Below are 18,476 nucleotides of genomic sequence, written 5' to 3'. Positions count from 1 at the left end.
TATGTGACCCTGCTAGATTCTAACACTGAAGGGTGCTAGAAGAAAAACTCAGTCTCTCTGTTTGTGTCTCAGAGAACGCAGTGCTGTGGACAGCAGAGGTTTCTTATCTTGTCAGATGAGTTTAACAGCAAGGTAAACCCTAACTGCAGCATGTCTTTTAGCCCCTCGTGCTCATGAATATTTCACTCTATATCGCCTTCAATATTAACTTAACCTAAAACCCCTCTGAGGATTAAGAGATGGCCTTTCTGTAACTGCTCTCAACCTGCTGTGGATGTTTAAGTCCCTGCTAATCAAATTCTGTCACTTGATTTTTCTTATCGTAGTTGGAAACATAATCAGTTGGAAAGATTTAAAGGAGGATAACGTCCTCTGATTGCTTGCCCCAGTTGATGATATTAGCAGAGCTGGAATCCCTCGGGACCCAGTGTTTCTCATTACACTGGGGCTGATCGGTCGCCAACCACCTGTAGTAATTAAACTGAGTCACAGTGAAGGTGATGTGTGCCGAGCCGCTCCTTCTCACTCTGCTCTATGTCTTCCCCTCATGGCTTGTGTCGAGGGGTTGGTTTCATAGAGTGACACGGGATGTTTTTGCCTTGACACCTTGTATTCTGTGTCTCTGCTGAGAGAAGATTTCAGCATCCTGCTCATAGTTTGCACAGTGCGGGAGACAGCAGAGCTGCTTGAGGCTGCACTGCGTGACACTGCTGTTCTCTGCAGATGAGATGAGGTGTCTGTCATCTGGGGCATCACAATGAAGCCCTCACTGGTTCTGCAAGAGATGCATATTTAGTGCTCCCCTACCCCCTGTCCCGTTATGAAAGCTTTGTGTTTACTCAGCATTTCTGTTTGAATAAATATTATTTATAAGGACATGAGGAAAGATAAGCATTCTGTTTTTTTATGACTCTCCATATTTTGCAAACAGACTCTCTTTTTTTTTTTTTTTTTACCTGTGCATTGTGAAAAATATCTCTGGTCAAGAACTTTAATGTGTATCATTGATCGCAGTGCAGCAGCTCTTTTAACAACATGCACTATGTTTCACTCCACAAATCCTATTTCTTTTCCAAAACCTCCAGGCTCTTTGCTCCATGGAGGAGTTCAGAAACCTGGACAGAGACATTGAAGGCTCAGCCAAACGCTGGAAGAAGTTTGTAGAGTCCGAGTGTCCGGAAAAAGAGAAATTCCCACAGGAATGGAAGAGCAAAAGCTCACTCCAGAGACTGTGCATTATGAGAGCCCTGAGGCCTGACCGCATGACGTACGCTGTCAGGTAAGAGGTGGTATCATTTCCCTTTGCTCTGTGATCTGTGAAAGCTCCTACTTGACCTGTTCTGGTTACTGAAAAGGTAAAAAAGTTGAACAACAGAACCTTTGGCTTCTATCCTGAGATGACAGTTGACTGAGTCACACAGATTTTCAGGGACAATCATCAAACCTAAGTATTAAAAGAGAACGTCTGTGTCCACTTGTACCAAATCCAGACCCCAGTTACACTCTGAATTAACATACATTAGGTGTGAGATGCAGTATTTTAGTTCTATTAAGATGCCTGTGTCTGTGGGGTTTCTTAGATATTAGGCTTTGGAGATATTAATTAAACAGATTATGTGGTTTTTTGTTTGGTCTGAAGGGCACTAATGGCTCCGAAACAAACATTTCACAAGTTCGATTTCTAATAAACTGGGCACAAATCACTCCAGTATGTGAGTGAAATTTTAACCAGAAGGCTAAAAGTGGGGAATTAAAGCTGACTCATCTAATGATTGTGATTTAAAGTGCATATTACGAGTCTTATGAAGATTGTGCTTGGTTTAATCTGTGTCCATAGTTCTTTAGCGAGAGGAGGAACTGAGTCATTTTGCTCAGTTCATTACGCAGATTCATACCTGTAGCCAATAACTATGTAGCTTGTTCATATTTTTTTATAAGCAATGCGATTACATTAATTTTGAAATGAATAAGTGAACAGCTAGATCACTACTCATAATACATTATAATGCAGTTTATCACTCTTGGTAATTTGTTAAGACTGGCAGTATAATAACCAGCACCACATTGCAATTTAACATCTCAGAGTTCATGAATTTGTTTTTAATGTGCTGCAGCTTTAGATGGTTAAAACCCAGACTGATTACAAAATATGGATGTAGCTTCTAGATGTAGCTTAATTATTCAGCATGCTGTGTCACACAGTTTCATAGTTAGTTCTACCCTGCACTCACAATGTCGGGTTTTAAAAAATATGAGATGGATGACATCATGTTGGCTTTCCAAGGTGGAGACCAAAAGAGAGCTAAAAGTAGAGCAAATGGTGGAGTTTAGAACTGCAAAGGTCTCCACATCTGCCAGGAAATTCTTGGAGTTGTGGTCAATGCGCAACAGCTGGACAACTTATTGGCACACTGCAGAACAAATACACAGAATTCACATTTTGCTGCTTTCTGTGTTTTCATTTCTTCACTATCGGTTCTGCACATGTATGTTTGTATTTTCAGAAACCTTAAGTGGAGGCGGAACTAAGGTTATAGGACAAAATACAACATATGTACAAAATATATTTTGTTAAAAAGTGAATTCTTGATTTATTTAAGACTGTGATTTGGTTGAAACTGAAGCAAGAAAAGCATAATGTTTGAAAGACCAAAGCATTTAATCCAGAGAGGGTGAAAAGAGCTACTGACAGCTGAGTCGTGACTAGAGTTTATAGTTTTGAAGCAGCTGTCTGTCTAATGCACTGTAATACAGACAATTCCGGTTCTTCAAGTTCTTCAGCTTGTTGTCAAAGATAATAAAGTCTTAAGGAGAACTGAGTCACACTCTCCTTTACAGAGACTTTGTAGAGGAGAAACTGGGAAGCAAGTATGTGATTGGCAGATCACTGGACTTTGCCGTCTCCTTTGAAGAGTCAGGTCCAGCTACGCCCATGTTCTTCATCCTCTCTCCCGGAGTTGACCCTTTGAAGGATGTGGAAAAACATGGTAAGGCTTCTGCTTGTTTTATCTTTAAAAAAGCTTTTAAATCCTGCTTAAAAGTGTGTTCAGGACTTTTATAAGAGCGAACACATTGCCAGTCTATCGTTTCTTTTAGCTGTGTAGGGTTTTGGGTTAGTTATTAAGAGGAAATGCCTTGTCTACCTGCATGCATGATTTCATTTTAGTTCTGTTGCATAGGATTATCAGTCAGAACAACACATTTGTAATGTGTATCTGCTGTAATATCAGCCATCACTGCCGATGCACAACCAGCTCTGGATAGACTGAAAGGATTATACTAAAGGTCAGAAATATGTGAGATGACACCACTGGTGTATTAGGGGCAACAGAAAGTAAATGTCATTGGTTTTAGAGTTACTTTACATTCCTTTATGAATAATGGGTGGCGAGATGATTTTTACTAGAAATATGGAAAAAGTTGAAGCTTTTGTTCTGACCTAGGCATTAATTCAGTTTTTGGGTATTTGAAATCAGCTGTATGAAATATTCAGATTGCAGGAATTGTTTCAATTAACTGGAACAGATTTCCTCATTATTTCTCTTCTACCCAAGCATATGCATCAGCATTTTTGCATTCAAGTAATGAATGATTTGTTAGGGTTTTTGTTGTTTTGTTTGTTTTGCCTTACTTGGGTTTCAGTTTCTCCTTTGTCGTCCTTTTATCCTCGGATTAATTTATCACACAGACCCATTTCAGCGTGTTGAAGTGTTGGTTTATGCCCAACACACTGCATTATTTGTGACTATTTTTAGATGCTTCATTTTTATAGGCATCGCCAGGTGGTTAAATCAACCATGGAGCTACTATAGGCTCAGAAACCCCCTGTAAAATCCTCCATCCTCTCCTAATACCATACCAAATAGCACTCCTGCTGAAATTGCCTCTAAGGGCTCTGATTATTGATTAGCAACACCCTCATCCTGACCATAGCCAATCACATCAAAGTTAAAGGTAACCAGCTGCTCCTGTGCTGATGAAAAGCAGCAGAACATGTTTTTTCCCCATTATATTTGTGTCTGTGGGGTTTCTTAGATATTAGGCTTTGGTGAGATTTTCATTAGACAGATTATGTGATTTTTGTTTGGTCTGAAGCGCACTAATGGCTCCGAAACAAACATTTCACAAGTTTGATTTCTAACAAACTGAGCACAAATCACTCCAGTGTTTGTGTGAAATTTTAACCAGAAGGCTTAAAGTGGGGAACTAAAGCTGACTCATCTAATGATTAGGATTTAAAGTGCATATTAGTTAGTTTAGCCTGCGTCCAAGGCATGGATAGTGCTTTAGCCAGAGGAGGAGATATTGTGGAATTGAGTCATTTTATTCAGTTCATTACACAGATTCATATCCAATAACTATGTAGCTTGTTCATATTTTTCTAAGCTATGCAGTTAGATTACATTTGAATAAGTGAGCAACTAGATCACTACTCTTAATACTGATTATAATACTGTTTATCACACTTAGTGATTTGTGACTCCCACCTAAGAACCATTTGTGACGCTCAGTCATAGACTGTACATTTAAAAATGGACTTCACCCACTGTTTTTCACTGTGTTTCTGTTTTTGTGTTTCTGTTTTCTGTGCGAGGTTCTGTGTGAAATTTTGGTTTTCAAACTGATCGCTTTTAGTTTTGCAACATTTAGCCTCAATTAGCATCGATTGGAACTAAAAGAGACATCTAGCATTACTTTTAAGAGGAGACTAATAAGATATTAAACATATAAATAACACAGTTTGTTTATTACTTTCTTGGCTTATTTCTTTAACAGTTAATCAGAGCTTGGTCTGTACCATTATTTTGCTAATCTAGGCTAAGCACATTTCAGAGCTACCTCTCTGTAGTGCAGAGAGGTAGTAAAGATGCAGATGGATGCTAAATGGAGTTTAATAGACTAGCAAATAGCAGTCCAGTTCAATAGACTGCATTTATCATTTTAGTCTTTGCAACTGTTTCTGCAACCAAAGTTTTATTGAAACAATTACTTTTTTTTCTTTCAGGGAGGAAGCTGGGCTACACATTTGACAACAAAAACCTCCATAATGTCTCTCTGGGTCAAGGTCAGGAAGTTATCGCTGAACAAGCCCTCAACTTGGCAGCTAAAAACGGCCATTGGGTCATATTACAGGTACAGCAAATATACTTTTGAAATAGGGACTGTGATGTTATTTGTAAATATGAGTATCAACACAAATTCAGTGAGTTCACACTCCAACCAATATGTTTTCTGAAGATTATTGCAACAATCACTGGTGGTGGTCAGAGGGCCCGGTGGCGCCTGTGTCCGGCAGCCTCGCCTCTGTCAGTGCGCCCAGGGTGGCTGTGGCTACAATGTAGCTTGCTATCGCCAGTGTGTGAATGTGTGTGTGAATGGGTGAATGACTGAATGTACTGTAAAGCGCTTTGGGGTCCTATGGACTAGAAAAGCGCTATACAAATGCAGGCCATTTACCATTTAATCATATCAAGTAGATCCAATTATAGTTTGTGGTGTTTGAACACTAACACAAAAGGTATAAAATGACAATTCATTATAATTGTTAGAACATTTTGTCTTTCACTGAGTTGTCCCATGTGGTAAACCCATCCACATCACATAAAACGTGCCAAATTACAAAAAAATATGTCTGTTATCAAATGTAATATATACAATGCTGTAGGCACTCGGAAAACTGAAACAAACACTCTTTGGAAATTGAATACAGGGTTCATTTATGTCAAGGATTTTCTATTCAAGGGGTGATTTTATGTGGCATTTCCTTTATCTGTACGTGTTCTGAATGAGGCACATTATCACTTTGTTTTTCATTGCATACTCAGTGGGATGTTTGCTTTCCTCCAAGGTTCGTCTCTGTGGAAAAGCGAATTTAATTTTCGAGGGAAATTTCCTAACTGAAAGGGCCACGGCATTATACAGTACAATATCTACAGCCACGGTGTCTGTTCTCCTCTTATCTGGAGGGCAAGGCTGGCTTTTGCATTTTAAGTGGAAACCTTGGTGGAATTCTAATGTGAAGTATCGACAGATATGAACCACAGACCAGGCACTGTGGGACACCCATTTCTTTTAATTCACACAGCTTGTTGGATTTCAAAAAAAGAGAGAGAAGGTTGCGACAGCATCACTCTCCTCTCCAGACCCAGGATAGCACAGACAAGCAGTTGTTTAATTACCTTTGCATAAGAATCCCGATCGATACGCTTAAAAAGGCCTTGTCCCCCTGGCAACAAACCTCCTACTCGCTTTATCTGTCTGTTTGTCTGCCTACCAAGTGCCACCCCTATGGTACTGGCCAGGGAGGGAAAGAAAAAAAGAGGGGAGGGGAAGGGAGGGGAGGGGAGGTAACATATTCCCATCTATCTCCTGCTTAAACCATCCGTATCTTCTCCATCTTCTCTTTTCTATTCCTCTGCCCACTCTCTCATTCTGTGAAGTAACTTTGATACTTTGGTTTTATCATTTTCTCCACCACATCTAACATCCTATCAATCCTCCCACTTTTCCTGCTAACCTGCTATCTCTTCATTCCCCCTCTTTGACCTTCTTTTCTCAGTTCTCCTCCTACCTATTCACCACTCCTGTCACGGCTGGCGGAGTGAGCCGTGTGGAGTGGAGGAAAAGGAGGACCCAAAATGCAGCAAACTGATGATATGAGTGAAGTTTATTTACACGGTGGCAGTGGCAAAAACAGGCAATGAAGCATGAGTAATGACAAACCTAAACTGGGAGAAACTAAAGAGCAAACCTGAAATCTTACAAAACGGAGAGCGGAGCAGAGAGACGCAGACCAAGGACCAGGATACCAAGAAACACAGACGAGCCGACAACGAACACAGACCGACACCCACTATATATACACACACACACACACACAAGGTAATCGGGTAATCGCACACAGGAGGGAAGAACAGCTGATCTGAATACACATGATGACTGGAGGACACAAGCTGAACACAATGACAACAGACACAGACTTTCAGAACAAAACAGGAAATCTAGAACCCGAACCGGACACAAGGGGGGAGGACACAGAATAACTAGAACAGAGGGAAATAATCACAAAACACAAAACGCTGGGTCAACGACCCAGGACCATGACAGTACCCCCCCTCCAAGGGCTGGCTCCAGACAGCCCAAAACAAAAACAGATGACCAACCCAGGGCGGGCGGCGGGGGCCCAGGACGGAGGGACCAACACAAGCTCCAGCGAACCGAGAGAATTGTCCAAAACAAAAACACACATGCTGGAGCACGAGAACAAAACACAGTTCAGGAGGCCGGCCCGGAGGCTGACAACTCAGAAGTCCAGGACAGTTCATCTTCTGAGGCCGGCCACGTCGGCGACGTAGATCCATAAGCCGACCGAGCGGAAGGCAGCGGTGGCGGAGTGGAGGCAGTTCAGGGGGCCGACCGTGCACACGGCAGCGGCGGCGACGGGGAAACCGTTCAGGCGGCCGACCGTGCGGACAGCAATGGCGACGATGACACAAGTCTGGAGGCCGACCGCGCGGAAGGCAGCGGCGGCGTCTAGGAGGTCGTCCATATTGACGATGACGCTCCACCAGCGGCCTGGTAGATGACCGCCGATGTCGAGGCGGCAGTTCGGGACCCGAAGGTGGCGTGGCCGTCGCAGCACCAGACGAGACCGAAGCAGCGGCTGGTCCAGGCGCGGCTGAAGCTGAAGCGGAGGCCGGTCCAGGCGCGGCTGAAGCTGAAGCGGAGGCCGGACCAGGCGCGGCTGAAGCTGAAGCGGAGGCCGGACCAGACGAGGCTGAAGCTGAAGCGGAGGCCGGACCAGACGAGGCTGAAGCTGAAGCGGAGGCCGGACCAGACGAGGCTGAAGCTGAAGCAGAGGCCGGACCAGACGAGGCTGAGGCTGAAGCAGAGGCCGGACCAGACGAGGCTGAAGCAGAGGCCGGACCAGGCGAGGCTGAAGCAGAGGCCGGACCAGACGAGGCTGAAGCAGAGGCCGGACCAGGCGAGGCAGATGACGAGGCTGAAGCAGAGGCCGGACCAGGCGAGGCAGATGACGAGGCTGAAGCAGAGGCCGGACCCGGCGAGGCAGATGACGATGCTGCAGCCGGGCCAGGCGAGGCAGATGACGATGCTGCACCGGGCGAGGATGAAGGCTCGGAGGCTGCAGCTGGCGAGGATGATGAGGCTGCAGTTGGCAGCTGGACGGGCTCCTCGGGCCCCCCAGCTGACGAGTCTTGAGGCTGGACGGGCTCCTCGGGCCCCCCAGCTGACGAGACAGGAGGCTGGCTAGGTTCTCCTGAACCTCCAGCCGATGAGTCTTGAGGCTGGACGGGCTCCTCGGGCCATCCAGCTGGCGAGACAGGAAGCTGGGCGGGCTCCTCGGGCCCCCCAGCTGACGAGGCAGGAGGCTGGACGGGCTCCTCGGGCCCCCCAGCAGGCGAAGCAGGAGGCTGGACGGGCTCCTCGGGCCCCCCAGCGAAAACAGTCTCTGGACCAGTGGGCACCGGGGCCCCTGGAACACACAGGTCAGAACCAGTAGGCGCACGGGCCTCTGGCAGGCACAGTTCAGAACCAGCAGGCGCACGGGCCTCTGGCAAACACAAAGCAGACTGCAGCTGCACAGAGCATCGACTCAGCTCAGGCAGCGACAGCCGGATACAGTCCTCAGCTGGCTTCTTAATCTCCAGGGGTCCAGAGTCGGCCGGGGGCTGGGACCCAGCCTCTGGGGAGGCCCTGGAGTGTGTCACAGTCTCTGGGCTGGCCAGCTTTTGAGGACTGATTACAATATTATGTGGTGTGTCTCTCTGCTTGACATGAACAGGTGAAAAATAGTTCTTTCCGGGTTGGATGGACTTAACTTGTTGTGCAGGAGGAGTTGGTGACAACGATGGCTGAATAGGTGATAATAAGGCGGATGAGTCTCTTGTCAACTGAGCTATTGACTGAGCTATGGATTGTAACCAAGTGTCTAATAGGTCTGGCTGTGACTGTAATGGGGGTGACGGTTGAGTGGCTAACTGAGCTAGTGGCTGCTGGGCAGCTAACTGAGCTACCGGCAGGGCAGCCGACTCAAAAAACACAGCCCCGGAATAAACAGACACACAGTCCAAAACAGAAAAAGGGTCCTTTTCACTCACCACAGCTGGCAGTTCCAAAGTCCTAGTCTTCGGCTGTGGGGTGATGCGCCGACGGCGCGATCGTCGCTTCCTCCCGGGCAAAACCTCCGGCGGGCCGGGCAAAACCTCCGGCGGGCCGGGCAAAACCTCCGGCGGGCCGGGCAAAATCTTCGCCGCCGGGCTGAGTTGGGAAGCGGTAGCGGCTGGTGGGTGAAGGTGCAGTTCGTTGAGTATGAAGTCCTGTGCGAGCGGGTGAAGAGAGTCCAGCAGCCAGGAGTGAGCAGAGATGAGCTGCTGTAGCCTGGCTTCTACAGCGCGGAGACACTCTTCCCCCTCATGCTCGAGCCATAGGTTAACCAACCTGGAAACAGAGTCAATTAGTTCCTCCCGAAGCTCCTCGGGAGGTGCGGATGCCGCTGGGTCCATGTTTGGTCGGCTCGTACTGTCACGGCTGGCGGAGTGAGCCGTGTGGAGTGGAGGAAAAGGAGGACCCAAAATGCAGCAGTGACTGATGATACGAGTGAAGTTTATTTACACGGTGGCAGTGGCAAAAACAGGCAATGAAGCATGAGTAATGACAAACCTAAACTGGGAGAAACTAAAGAGCAAACCTGAAATCTTACAAAACGGAGAGCGGAGCAGAGAGACGCAGACCAAGGACCAGGATACCAAGAAACACAGACGAGCCGACAACGAACACAGACCGACACCCACTATATATACACACACACACACACAAGGTAATCGGGTAATCGCACACAGGAGGGAAGAACAGCTGATCTGAATACACATGATGACTGGAGGACACAAGCTGAACACAATGACAACAGACACAGACTTTCAGAACAAAACAGGAAATCTAGAACCCGAACCGGACACAAGGGGGGAGGACACAGAATAACTAGAACAGAGGGAAATAATCACAAAACACAAAACGCTGGGTCAACGACCCAGGACCATGACAACTCCACCTTTATTAAGCCTGGCTCCATCAGTCCAGGATCATGTTAATGGCAGATTCCCTTTTGCTGCTGGGTAATTATATTGGAGAGCAGCATCTTCTTTTCAGATGGGCACAAGAGACAAAATAGCAGAAACTTCAAAGCAGTCCAATGCATTTGGTGGGAGTATGTGTTTGCAGATTGGAGTTGAAGATCTCACATTGGCCAGGAGGCCAAAATCGAGTGGCCAGAACTTGCTGGTCTGTTTCGAATGCCACTTTTAATCTTAAAACCACCCATTTTGAGCTAGTGACAGAAAAACGTCTCTGGAGGGCAGACAGTTGGATGAAACGATTTCATCACGATGTCCTCCCCTCACTTCTGAAAGAAATGATTCATAAATCCCACAATGACAAATTTCTCATATTACAGTCATGAAGTCTTACAAAGATGGCAATAAATAAAAAACAATTACAGCTACATTTAGAATATGATGCATGCATGTTTTTTTAAGTTAAGGGTGACACATCTAAAGTGACATTTTGTAGTCTTTACAATACAGTGGCAAACTGGAAGGAGCTGCTGGCTGCAGAAGGGTTTTTTCCGGTGAATATTGCACCTTCAAAGATTTCATAGATAGAAATCCATGTCTAGAAATTGATCATTTTTTTCAGTAGTTATGGGTATACAGATCCTGTACGATGACAAATTCTTATAAGGTTTAACATGCAGCTTTAATTGTCCTGCAGGAAAAAGGCAGCATAATAACATTTGTGTCAGGTGAAATAAGTACATTTGCAGGAATTCTCATTCTGCAAGTTGTGGACATATCACATGACCTCTACAAATTACTCTACAGTGTATAATAGCAGTGGCATAAAAATAGACCATTTATGAACCTTTAAAGACCTCCAAACCCTACACTAAATAAATATGTATCTTTTGGCATTGGTGGATGTATGCCTTTATTTTTAAATTTAGTCTCAAGGGCGTGTCATGCTGTCAGTGCCTGCAGTGTGTCGACAGTCCTGCTTGTCCCTCCATCCTGTTCACGATGTTCCAGTGTCACTCAGAGTCTGCTGTGATACCGCAGGGCCGCCTCCTCAGTGTGGAGCCCGGCAGTGCTGCAGCTCCTTGACCAACAGGGTTTTTTTTACGTGTAAAATAGAAAGATTATGTGTGGGCACCTGCTCGTGTTTCTGTTTGCTTGTCTGTGAGCCAGCGTGTGTAGTTGGACGTGCCATTGTGCCTTCCCTCAGGTTGTGTTTGGTAGCAATGCATCAAAGACCTTGCCAGTGGTGTCTTCTAATGGGTTTTGGATTCAACTTTTATATTATTATGTAAATAGGTGACTCTCTGATGTAGTATCAGCGTAGTCATCGCCAGGGCTGGGAGGCCCTTATCGAGAAGACGTTGAGGGAACAAAAAATGTCGCACCTGAAAGTTAATTAAAAAGCCATAAAAACGCGTCTGCCCCTCTGTCTTGTTTGTTTGTCTGTCGGTCTCTTCGCCCCCTTCCTTTCCCCTTGCAGCCAGAGGATGAATGGTTTCATTACAGTGACAAGTTCTGAGGCAGTCTCTCACTTCTTCTGTTGGCTCTCTTTATTGCCAAACTATTTACATGCCAAGAGGAAAGGTTGTACTCTGGCTTGATGAAAAAGTGCTTGAATTTAGACTTTTAATTTGTATACCATTCATTATTCTCTAAGGCACTGAGAAGAAAACTAGCTTATCCCCTTCTCAGCTCCCAGCTCATTCTGGACACTTGCTCACAGAATGTAAAAGTTTCTTCTCCTGTATTTTTCAATGACTCCCCCTAAAATCAACGTTCCGCTCCCTTCTGTGTCCCATCGTTTGGAAACTTCAGCCATCGTAAGGAAGATTAAATGTGGAGTGCAAAGGGAAATGAGAAAGTAAAGAGGCTTATGAATTAATGACTGGAGTTATTAGTGCTGTAATTAGATTTAGGGAATGGGCAGTGCTGCGTGGTGAGATCTGGGGGGTTTGGCTGACTCCTTATCATTCACGGGATATCCTGTAAGTGTCAGGACAGTTGAGATGGAAAATTGAGCTCATCCATGCTTGTGTGATAGTACAAGTCAGCCCTGCTGCCCGCACCGCACCGAGCGATGATATTGCAGAAACGTCATGGTAAAGTAAAGCCAGAGAATGGTCGTTCAATGTCAGCAACCTAGAAATGGGTTTCATGTGCTATGTACCATTTAATTTGGTGCCACATCAAAGTCACGGTGAAGAGAGAGGAATATGAAACATATTAATTGGTCCTTTTGCTAGTTGTTATTACAACAAATATACATAAATAGGCAATATTTGATGCATTAGCATCAAGCAGAGTATTAAAGTATTGTGTACACTCCATTAAAGCCCAGACTTTTGTAGTCTTCACCTCCGTGTAGATTGCGTTTTCTACACTTAAAAAAGCAAAACTGATTTGCATAAAAATGAGCCAGATTAACAGCAGGCTTTGCCCTTGTAGAACATCCACCTCGTGGCTCGTTGGCTGGGCACCCTTGAGAAACTTCTGGAGCAGTACGGAGATGGAAGCAATGAAAATTTCAGAGTGTTTATTAGTGCGGAGCCCTCATCAACCCGCGAGGGCCACATCATCCCCCAGGGTATCCTGGAGACCTCCATCAAGATCACCAATGAACCACCTACTGGCATGCACGCAAACCTGCACAAGGCCCTCGACAACTTCAACCAGGTAACACACTTACAGGTTTAATACCTGCTCTACCTTTATTACCTACCTACGCTTCACCACTGGAAAGCAACTTAGCACAAAAGGTTTTTATATGGTTACATTGTGTGTAATTATGTGAAATCTTCTTTAGCTTCTTTTTCTATGAACTTTTATTTCAGAAGCAGCAGACTGTGGTTTTAAGCATAGTTACCCTAAAAAATCCACATTTACAGCAGAGAAGCAAAGGTAGTAGCTAAAGGAAGGCTAGATAAGACTAATGTTGGTGTAGGGCAGCTGGATGTGCCAATTAAAATTGGACTGATTCTTATATAGCACTTTATACAACATACCACATTCACCCAATCACTTTCTTCTAAGCTTTTAGTGCTTCCTAGCTAACATTCATACTCTGATGGATGCATCGGAGAGCAGCTTGGGGTTAGTATCTTGCCCACAGATACTTGGCATGCAGACTGGAGGAGCTAGGGATCAAACCGCTAACCTTACAATCAGTAGATGACCTGCTCTACCTCCTGAGATACAGCCACCCCAAATGTAGACCTGTTTAACTTTACTTCAGCTAAATAAGCATACATGATAAGAATGAAATGAATGAAGAAAGATTCCTTTGTGCTGTGTCTGGAATGATTTAAAGGGCTGCATCGTAATACTGTGTTTTTAATGTGAGTATTTCTGGCTTAAATCTGGGTCATAAACCAGTAGAGAGAAAGAAAATGTGATTTGATTGAAACTTGGCAAAGAAAGCTAAGAGATCTGTGACCATTTTATTAATTAACTTTTTAGTTACACCCGCTAGTGCAGCATGAGGTTACAACTAAGGAAAAGAAAGCTATTTTTTTGTAGCAGTTCAAGTGCCCGTTCCACAGGATCTTAGTAGGCTATTCTTTTGAGGATTCTCTTGATTCTCTAGGATTTTACATGCTACCTACCTCTGAATGCTCATTTTCCTTTTAGCTGTGAGTGGCAGTTGAAACAAAACATGTCAGTTCCCGATTTCTCATCAAGTTGCCAATTTGCAGAAGTCTTGCAGCGAGCAGATGGCAGCTTCACCTTTCACTCACCCTGGAATTGCTTCTGACCTGAAGAGGACAGATGTGATCATCGCACATGCTAACGCTAAAAGTTTGGTTACATTCTGCTGTGAGAAAGAGGGATTACTTGAGCACAGACCTCAGCAAAGTCCATTTGCTGATGTTTGTGTGAGTTATTGGAACACATCCAGACAATATCACTTACCCAGACTATTCTCCAGCCCCATAGTTAGAATGGATCAGGGTGCTACAGTGGCCTCTCCTAGCTTTACTTTACCTTATCAGTTCTTAGTCTCTATCTAAGCTTTACCATTACCTCTGTGCTTTGCTGCTAATGCATCTTCCTTTGCACCATTACCTGAGTGCTCAGTTTCCTCCCGGTCCATTTCCATGATCCTTAGTTTGCCGATGTGTATCTGTCTGATAAGAGCATCATGCTTGTGAGCCCTGCCTTATGCAGAGCTACAGGGAGGTCCACTGAGGGGAAGATGAGAGAATATTCCAATCATGTGTACTCAGTGAAAGTTAATCAATAACTCTCAGTAATGGCCCATCTACACGGCAAAAGGCAGAGAAGTGACATTTCTTTTCTTTTGGTCTATTCGCTGGCAAATGCATACAGCATCACAGCTTTTAAACAGCCTCTGCTAGAGTAGTAATATCAGCACGGTGGTACAACTAAGCTGTTGTGAATTTACTGTTTGTCTAAGCTAATCATTTAAATGATGAAATCATTTTAACAGTATCAGACTACACAGCTTTTTCAGACTCTTGCATACCCAGATGTTAATCTTGAAACTGTTGTCAAATCATAAATATCAAAGTTTGTGTTCCCTTGCATGTGCGAGGACTTCGACATGTGTTTATGCGTCTTTGTCTCTCTGCGATCGGACAGCATGCCGATTTTCTCCAGTCCACGGGTCATGAATAGAGGGGCTATGCATCTCTTTCAGCTGTGTTGAGCAGAGGAGTACCATACAGAATACTAACTAAATCTCCAAAAGGGTGCGTGCATGTGTTTGTGAGTGTGGTAGTCAGCCTGCGCTCTGCTTGTGCAATCTACACGTGCATCGTCAGAGTCAGCTCCCCTGGGCACTGCAGTAGCGGAAGCGAAAAGGCCTTCACCGTAGCACTCGGTGACACATGTTAGAATAAAGAGAATTTAGCCTTCCTATTTCCATAGGGGTTATTGGCAAGCTTATTTAACTATCTCTCCCCCCTGAGATTACAGTGCCATTTATGTCCACTTTTTTATTTGCCTGTCTTGAATAATGAGCCCATGAGATAGTTGAAGGCTGAAAGCGCTTGACAAGTTGTGACAATTAAAAAAGGGAATCTCATCGTTGGTTTTATTGCCATCTAGTCTTCTCATTGTCTGTCTTTTACCATGAAGCACTGCTGGGATCTGACAAAATATTGCAGATCACAGGGCTACCTGCCACAACTTTTTACCCATAACATGCAGATATAACTCCAGTGCGAACAGTTCGAGATGCCCTTTGAACATGCCGCTTTTTGTTCTTTTGCGTTTCAGGATACGCTGGAAATGTGCGCAAGGGAGAATGAGTTTAAGAGTATTTTGTTTGCCCTTTGCTACTTCCATGCGGTGGTGGCAGAGAGGAGGAAATTTGGTCCTCAAGGTTGGAACAGATCATACCCCTTTAACACCGGAGACCTCACCATTTCTGTCAACGTCCTCTACAACTATCTGGAGGCAAATCCAAAGGTACACATGTTTCTTTACAAAGCCTGCTGTTTGTTATCTTAATTGGAAATCCGAACACGGGTGACCTCAGCTAAACACCAAAGGCCACTTTCCAGCAAAACAACATCCCCGTGCTCTGTAATCCCCAGGTGCCGTACGATGATTTGCGCTACCTATTCGGTGAGATCATGTATGGTGGTCACATCACAGACGACTGGGACCGGCGTCTGTGTCGCACATACCTGGAGGAGTTTGTTAAGCCCGAGATGATGGAGGGGGAGCTGTACCTAGCACCTGGTTTCCCCTTGCCTGGAAACATGGACTACAACAGCTACCACCAGGTGAGGCAGATAAGACTGGACTCATTTAGGCCATGAAACATTAAATAAAGATAATGTAGCCACAAAAAGGACACGACAGAAAATTAAAAGCAGAAGCTCCTAGTGGAATCAGCCATGTAAAAGCATAGTATCTCCCACTTACAGTGCAAGAAAAATATTAAGATTGTATTCTTCAATGTGTCCCCAAGTGGCGTCTATGTGGCCTCCAGTAAATTAATGGTGGATTAATGTGGCCATAACTGAATTACTGTAATTAAAAGGTTTTCACCATCATTATTCCCCATGTACAGTGTGGAGTAGTACAATCCAATGCTAAATCAATAACAATAAAATGCTTCCCATATGGGTCCCTGGGACATAACAGATTGTTGTTTGAGTTACATAAATATTTCTCCGAGGTGGAGCTGCTCTGTGGGTGGAAACTGTTTGCCAGTAAGTCTAACTGGCAAAGTTAAATGTGAGCAAACCAAGAAACATAAAATGTATGCAAGTCAGAATAAATAAAACCAGTTGGGTCATTGAGCTTACAGTATAAAGCAGGTTTCCAAACAACAAAATAGTAAAAATAAGAAAACAGTCGGTGACAGCAGCTACAGCTGTGTGCTGCTAGACTTTGGGAAAATAGCATTTTGTAGGGTTTTTGTCAGTAATTGCAGCTCCTGTAAAAGAACACAATATGAATGGATGTCCTACAAGCATGCCTTTGATGATGGTAGACTTAATTTGACCATCGGTCCGTTCCCAGCACTTATTTCTCAAACCTCTGTGGCTTCAGTAGAGGATAGGCTGTTCATGTGTTGCTTAAATGATCCAAGATCCACTGGGTGATCTGCATTCAACTAATGCTGAGCCAGTTTATTTGGTTCTTTAAAGCCATGGGAAAATTGGATTTGAATCCAATAATTCGAGGTGACTGCACAGTCTGGTGGTCACTGACTACTGGAAACACAATAATACTGGAAACCATTTATAGCAACTGTTTGACTTTTTAACTTTAGAACAAATAATTACAATAAAGGTGAGTAAAGTCCTGAAGGTCACATTTAAAAAAAAAAAGCAAAAACAAGAAAGTGGTGGGGACAATAGCACACCAAAGGGATGACAGAAGCACTAATACTAAGGTTTGTTCATTAGAATGCACTTTTATACTAGAATAGAATAGAAATATTATTTTTTGTCACTCAGTTCACGAGCTGCAACAAAACAGTAGAGAAACGGAGTTTAGGAGTAAAATTCAAAGAAATGAGAAATGGTAGCTTTATTGAATTACAGTTTGTTTGTATACACATTGTCTTTTGGGGACCCACTCAGGGAGGCTCAGGGAGGGACACCCACTCACGACAGATGGCTGCCCCTCCCTGAACCTGGTTCTTCCAGAGGTTTCTTCCTAAAAGGGAGTTTTTCCTTCCCATTGTCGACAATTGCTTGCTCATAGTGGGTCAACCAATTGTTGTTGTTTTTTTCTCTATTATTGTAGTATGTTTACAATATGTATGTTTAGAATAAAAAGCATCTTAAGGTAACCTTGAGATGCTATGTGAATGCATTAAATTGAACTGAATACACCTACACTGAATAAACCTGCCCACGAGCATTCTTGGGCGTGATACGTGTAATCACCTTCCATTTTTCAGTAACACAGTAATATTATGTATAAATCACATGGTAGTTATGTTATTTCTTGGGTTGTACAAGGTCTTGAATTATCTAAATGGTGATTAATTTCACTGAAGGATAGAAACACAAACCGTAAACTGTAAATGGGCCATAAAGCAGTTGTTCATAGGCTGAACTATAACAGATAACATAACACATAACATCTTTCATGAGACAAATCACAAGCTGCCTCACATCAAATAAAACCAACAAAATGCAGACATAAGACCAAAAAGGTTAAATCAGCACATCAGATAGAAAATGAAGCTGAAATAAACACATTTTAAAAAGTTTAAATAAAGTAAAAATGCTACATTAAATATGCCAGTTTAAAAAGATAATTCTTCAATCTATTTTCAAACAGGCCCAGTGAACTCACAGATCATAGACTGGAGGCCAGAGAGTTCCACAGTGTGGAAGCTACACCTGCAAAGGTTCTGTCACCTTTGCTTTTTAGTTTGGATAACGAGCCTCTGATCAGAAGGCCATAGAGTCGTGCTGGTGACATATGGCTGTCAGAGTTCATTGGTGATTCACCATGCAGAGGCCATGCAGGTGAAAACCACAACTTTAAATTGAATTTTGAATTTGATGGGGAGCCAGTGCAGTGACATCAGTGGAGGTGTGACATGGGAGGTAATCTAAGGAGCTTGGAAATAAAAACCAACTGGACTTGTCAAGTTTCTTGAATAAATTTCACCTCTTATCCGAGAGGCTTCATCTGTTAATGGTGTAGAGTCCCAGATATTTTGGCCCTAGCAGGAGTTGTCTGTTAAGAGAGTCGTTGACCCTCATCACATGAGCTGACATGTGAAAAAGGGTGTGGCTCTTTAGATTACCAGGACCTGGGTGACTGAAAACCTGCACAGACATCCAGGGAGGTTTTATTGTGACAAGTTAAAATTGAGTTACAGCAATCAAGGCAAGATGAAATAAAATCATGAATAACAATCTCAATCTCAGATTTTGATGCAATAAA

The 18,476-nt window shown here is 43.9% G+C and overlaps 2 protein-coding genes across 2 annotated transcripts in view; one reads left to right on the top strand and one right to left on the bottom strand.

The window, feature by feature from the left end:
• The window catches only part of dnah9 (dynein, axonemal, heavy chain 9), a 199,808-nt gene that overhangs the window by 151,731 nt on the left and 29,601 nt on the right, over positions 1 to 18,476 (top strand). Inside the window, exons 68-73 of the mRNA XM_085361180.1 lie at positions 1,086 to 1,279; positions 2,839 to 2,987; positions 5,006 to 5,133; positions 12,537 to 12,764; positions 15,330 to 15,521; positions 15,650 to 15,841. Of these exons, the coding sequence (XP_085217306.1) occupies positions 1,086 to 1,279; positions 2,839 to 2,987; positions 5,006 to 5,133; positions 12,537 to 12,764; positions 15,330 to 15,521; positions 15,650 to 15,841 (1,083 nt within the window). The remainder of the gene's footprint in view (positions 1 to 1,085; positions 1,280 to 2,838; positions 2,988 to 5,005; positions 5,134 to 12,536; positions 12,765 to 15,329; positions 15,522 to 15,649; positions 15,842 to 18,476) is intronic.
• On the bottom strand, positions 5,767 to 9,578 carry LOC146626169 (uncharacterized). The gene is made up of 4 exons (XM_085361745.1): positions 9,120 to 9,578; positions 8,397 to 8,873; positions 7,164 to 8,315; positions 5,767 to 5,781 (listed from the first exon to the last, which is right to left on the bottom strand). Exons 1-4 carry the CDS (start codon positions 9,522 to 9,524, stop codon positions 5,767 to 5,769), a joined length of 2,049 nt encoding a protein of 682 aa, XP_085217871.1. The 5' UTR covers positions 9,525 to 9,578.

The sequence above is a fragment of the Diplotaxodon limnothrissa genome, linkage group LG8 (genome assembly GCF_057381915.1).
Source record: "Diplotaxodon limnothrissa isolate DT_005_m linkage group LG8, D_limnothrissa_male_GT1.1, whole genome shotgun sequence".
Taxonomy (NCBI): Eukaryota; Metazoa; Chordata; class Actinopteri; order Cichliformes; family Cichlidae; genus Diplotaxodon; species Diplotaxodon limnothrissa.
This window is presented reverse-complemented; position numbering and strand designations above follow the sequence as displayed.

Excerpts from the sequence above, each read along its gene's own strand:
- LOC146626169 (XM_085361745.1), bottom strand. The coding sequence starts at position 9,524 with ATGGACCCAGCGGCATCCGCACCTCCCGAGGAGCTTCGGGAGGAACTA. Across the intron at positions 8,874-9,119 it reads CTTTGGAACTGCCAGCTGTG|CCATCGTTGTCACCAACTCC; the intron begins GTGAGTGAAAAG and ends TCACCTATTCAG. Across the intron at positions 8,316-8,396 it reads CTGGGGGGCCCGAGGAGCCC|CCCGTCCAGCCTCAAGACTC; the intron begins GTCCAGCCTCCT and ends TGGCCCGAGGAG.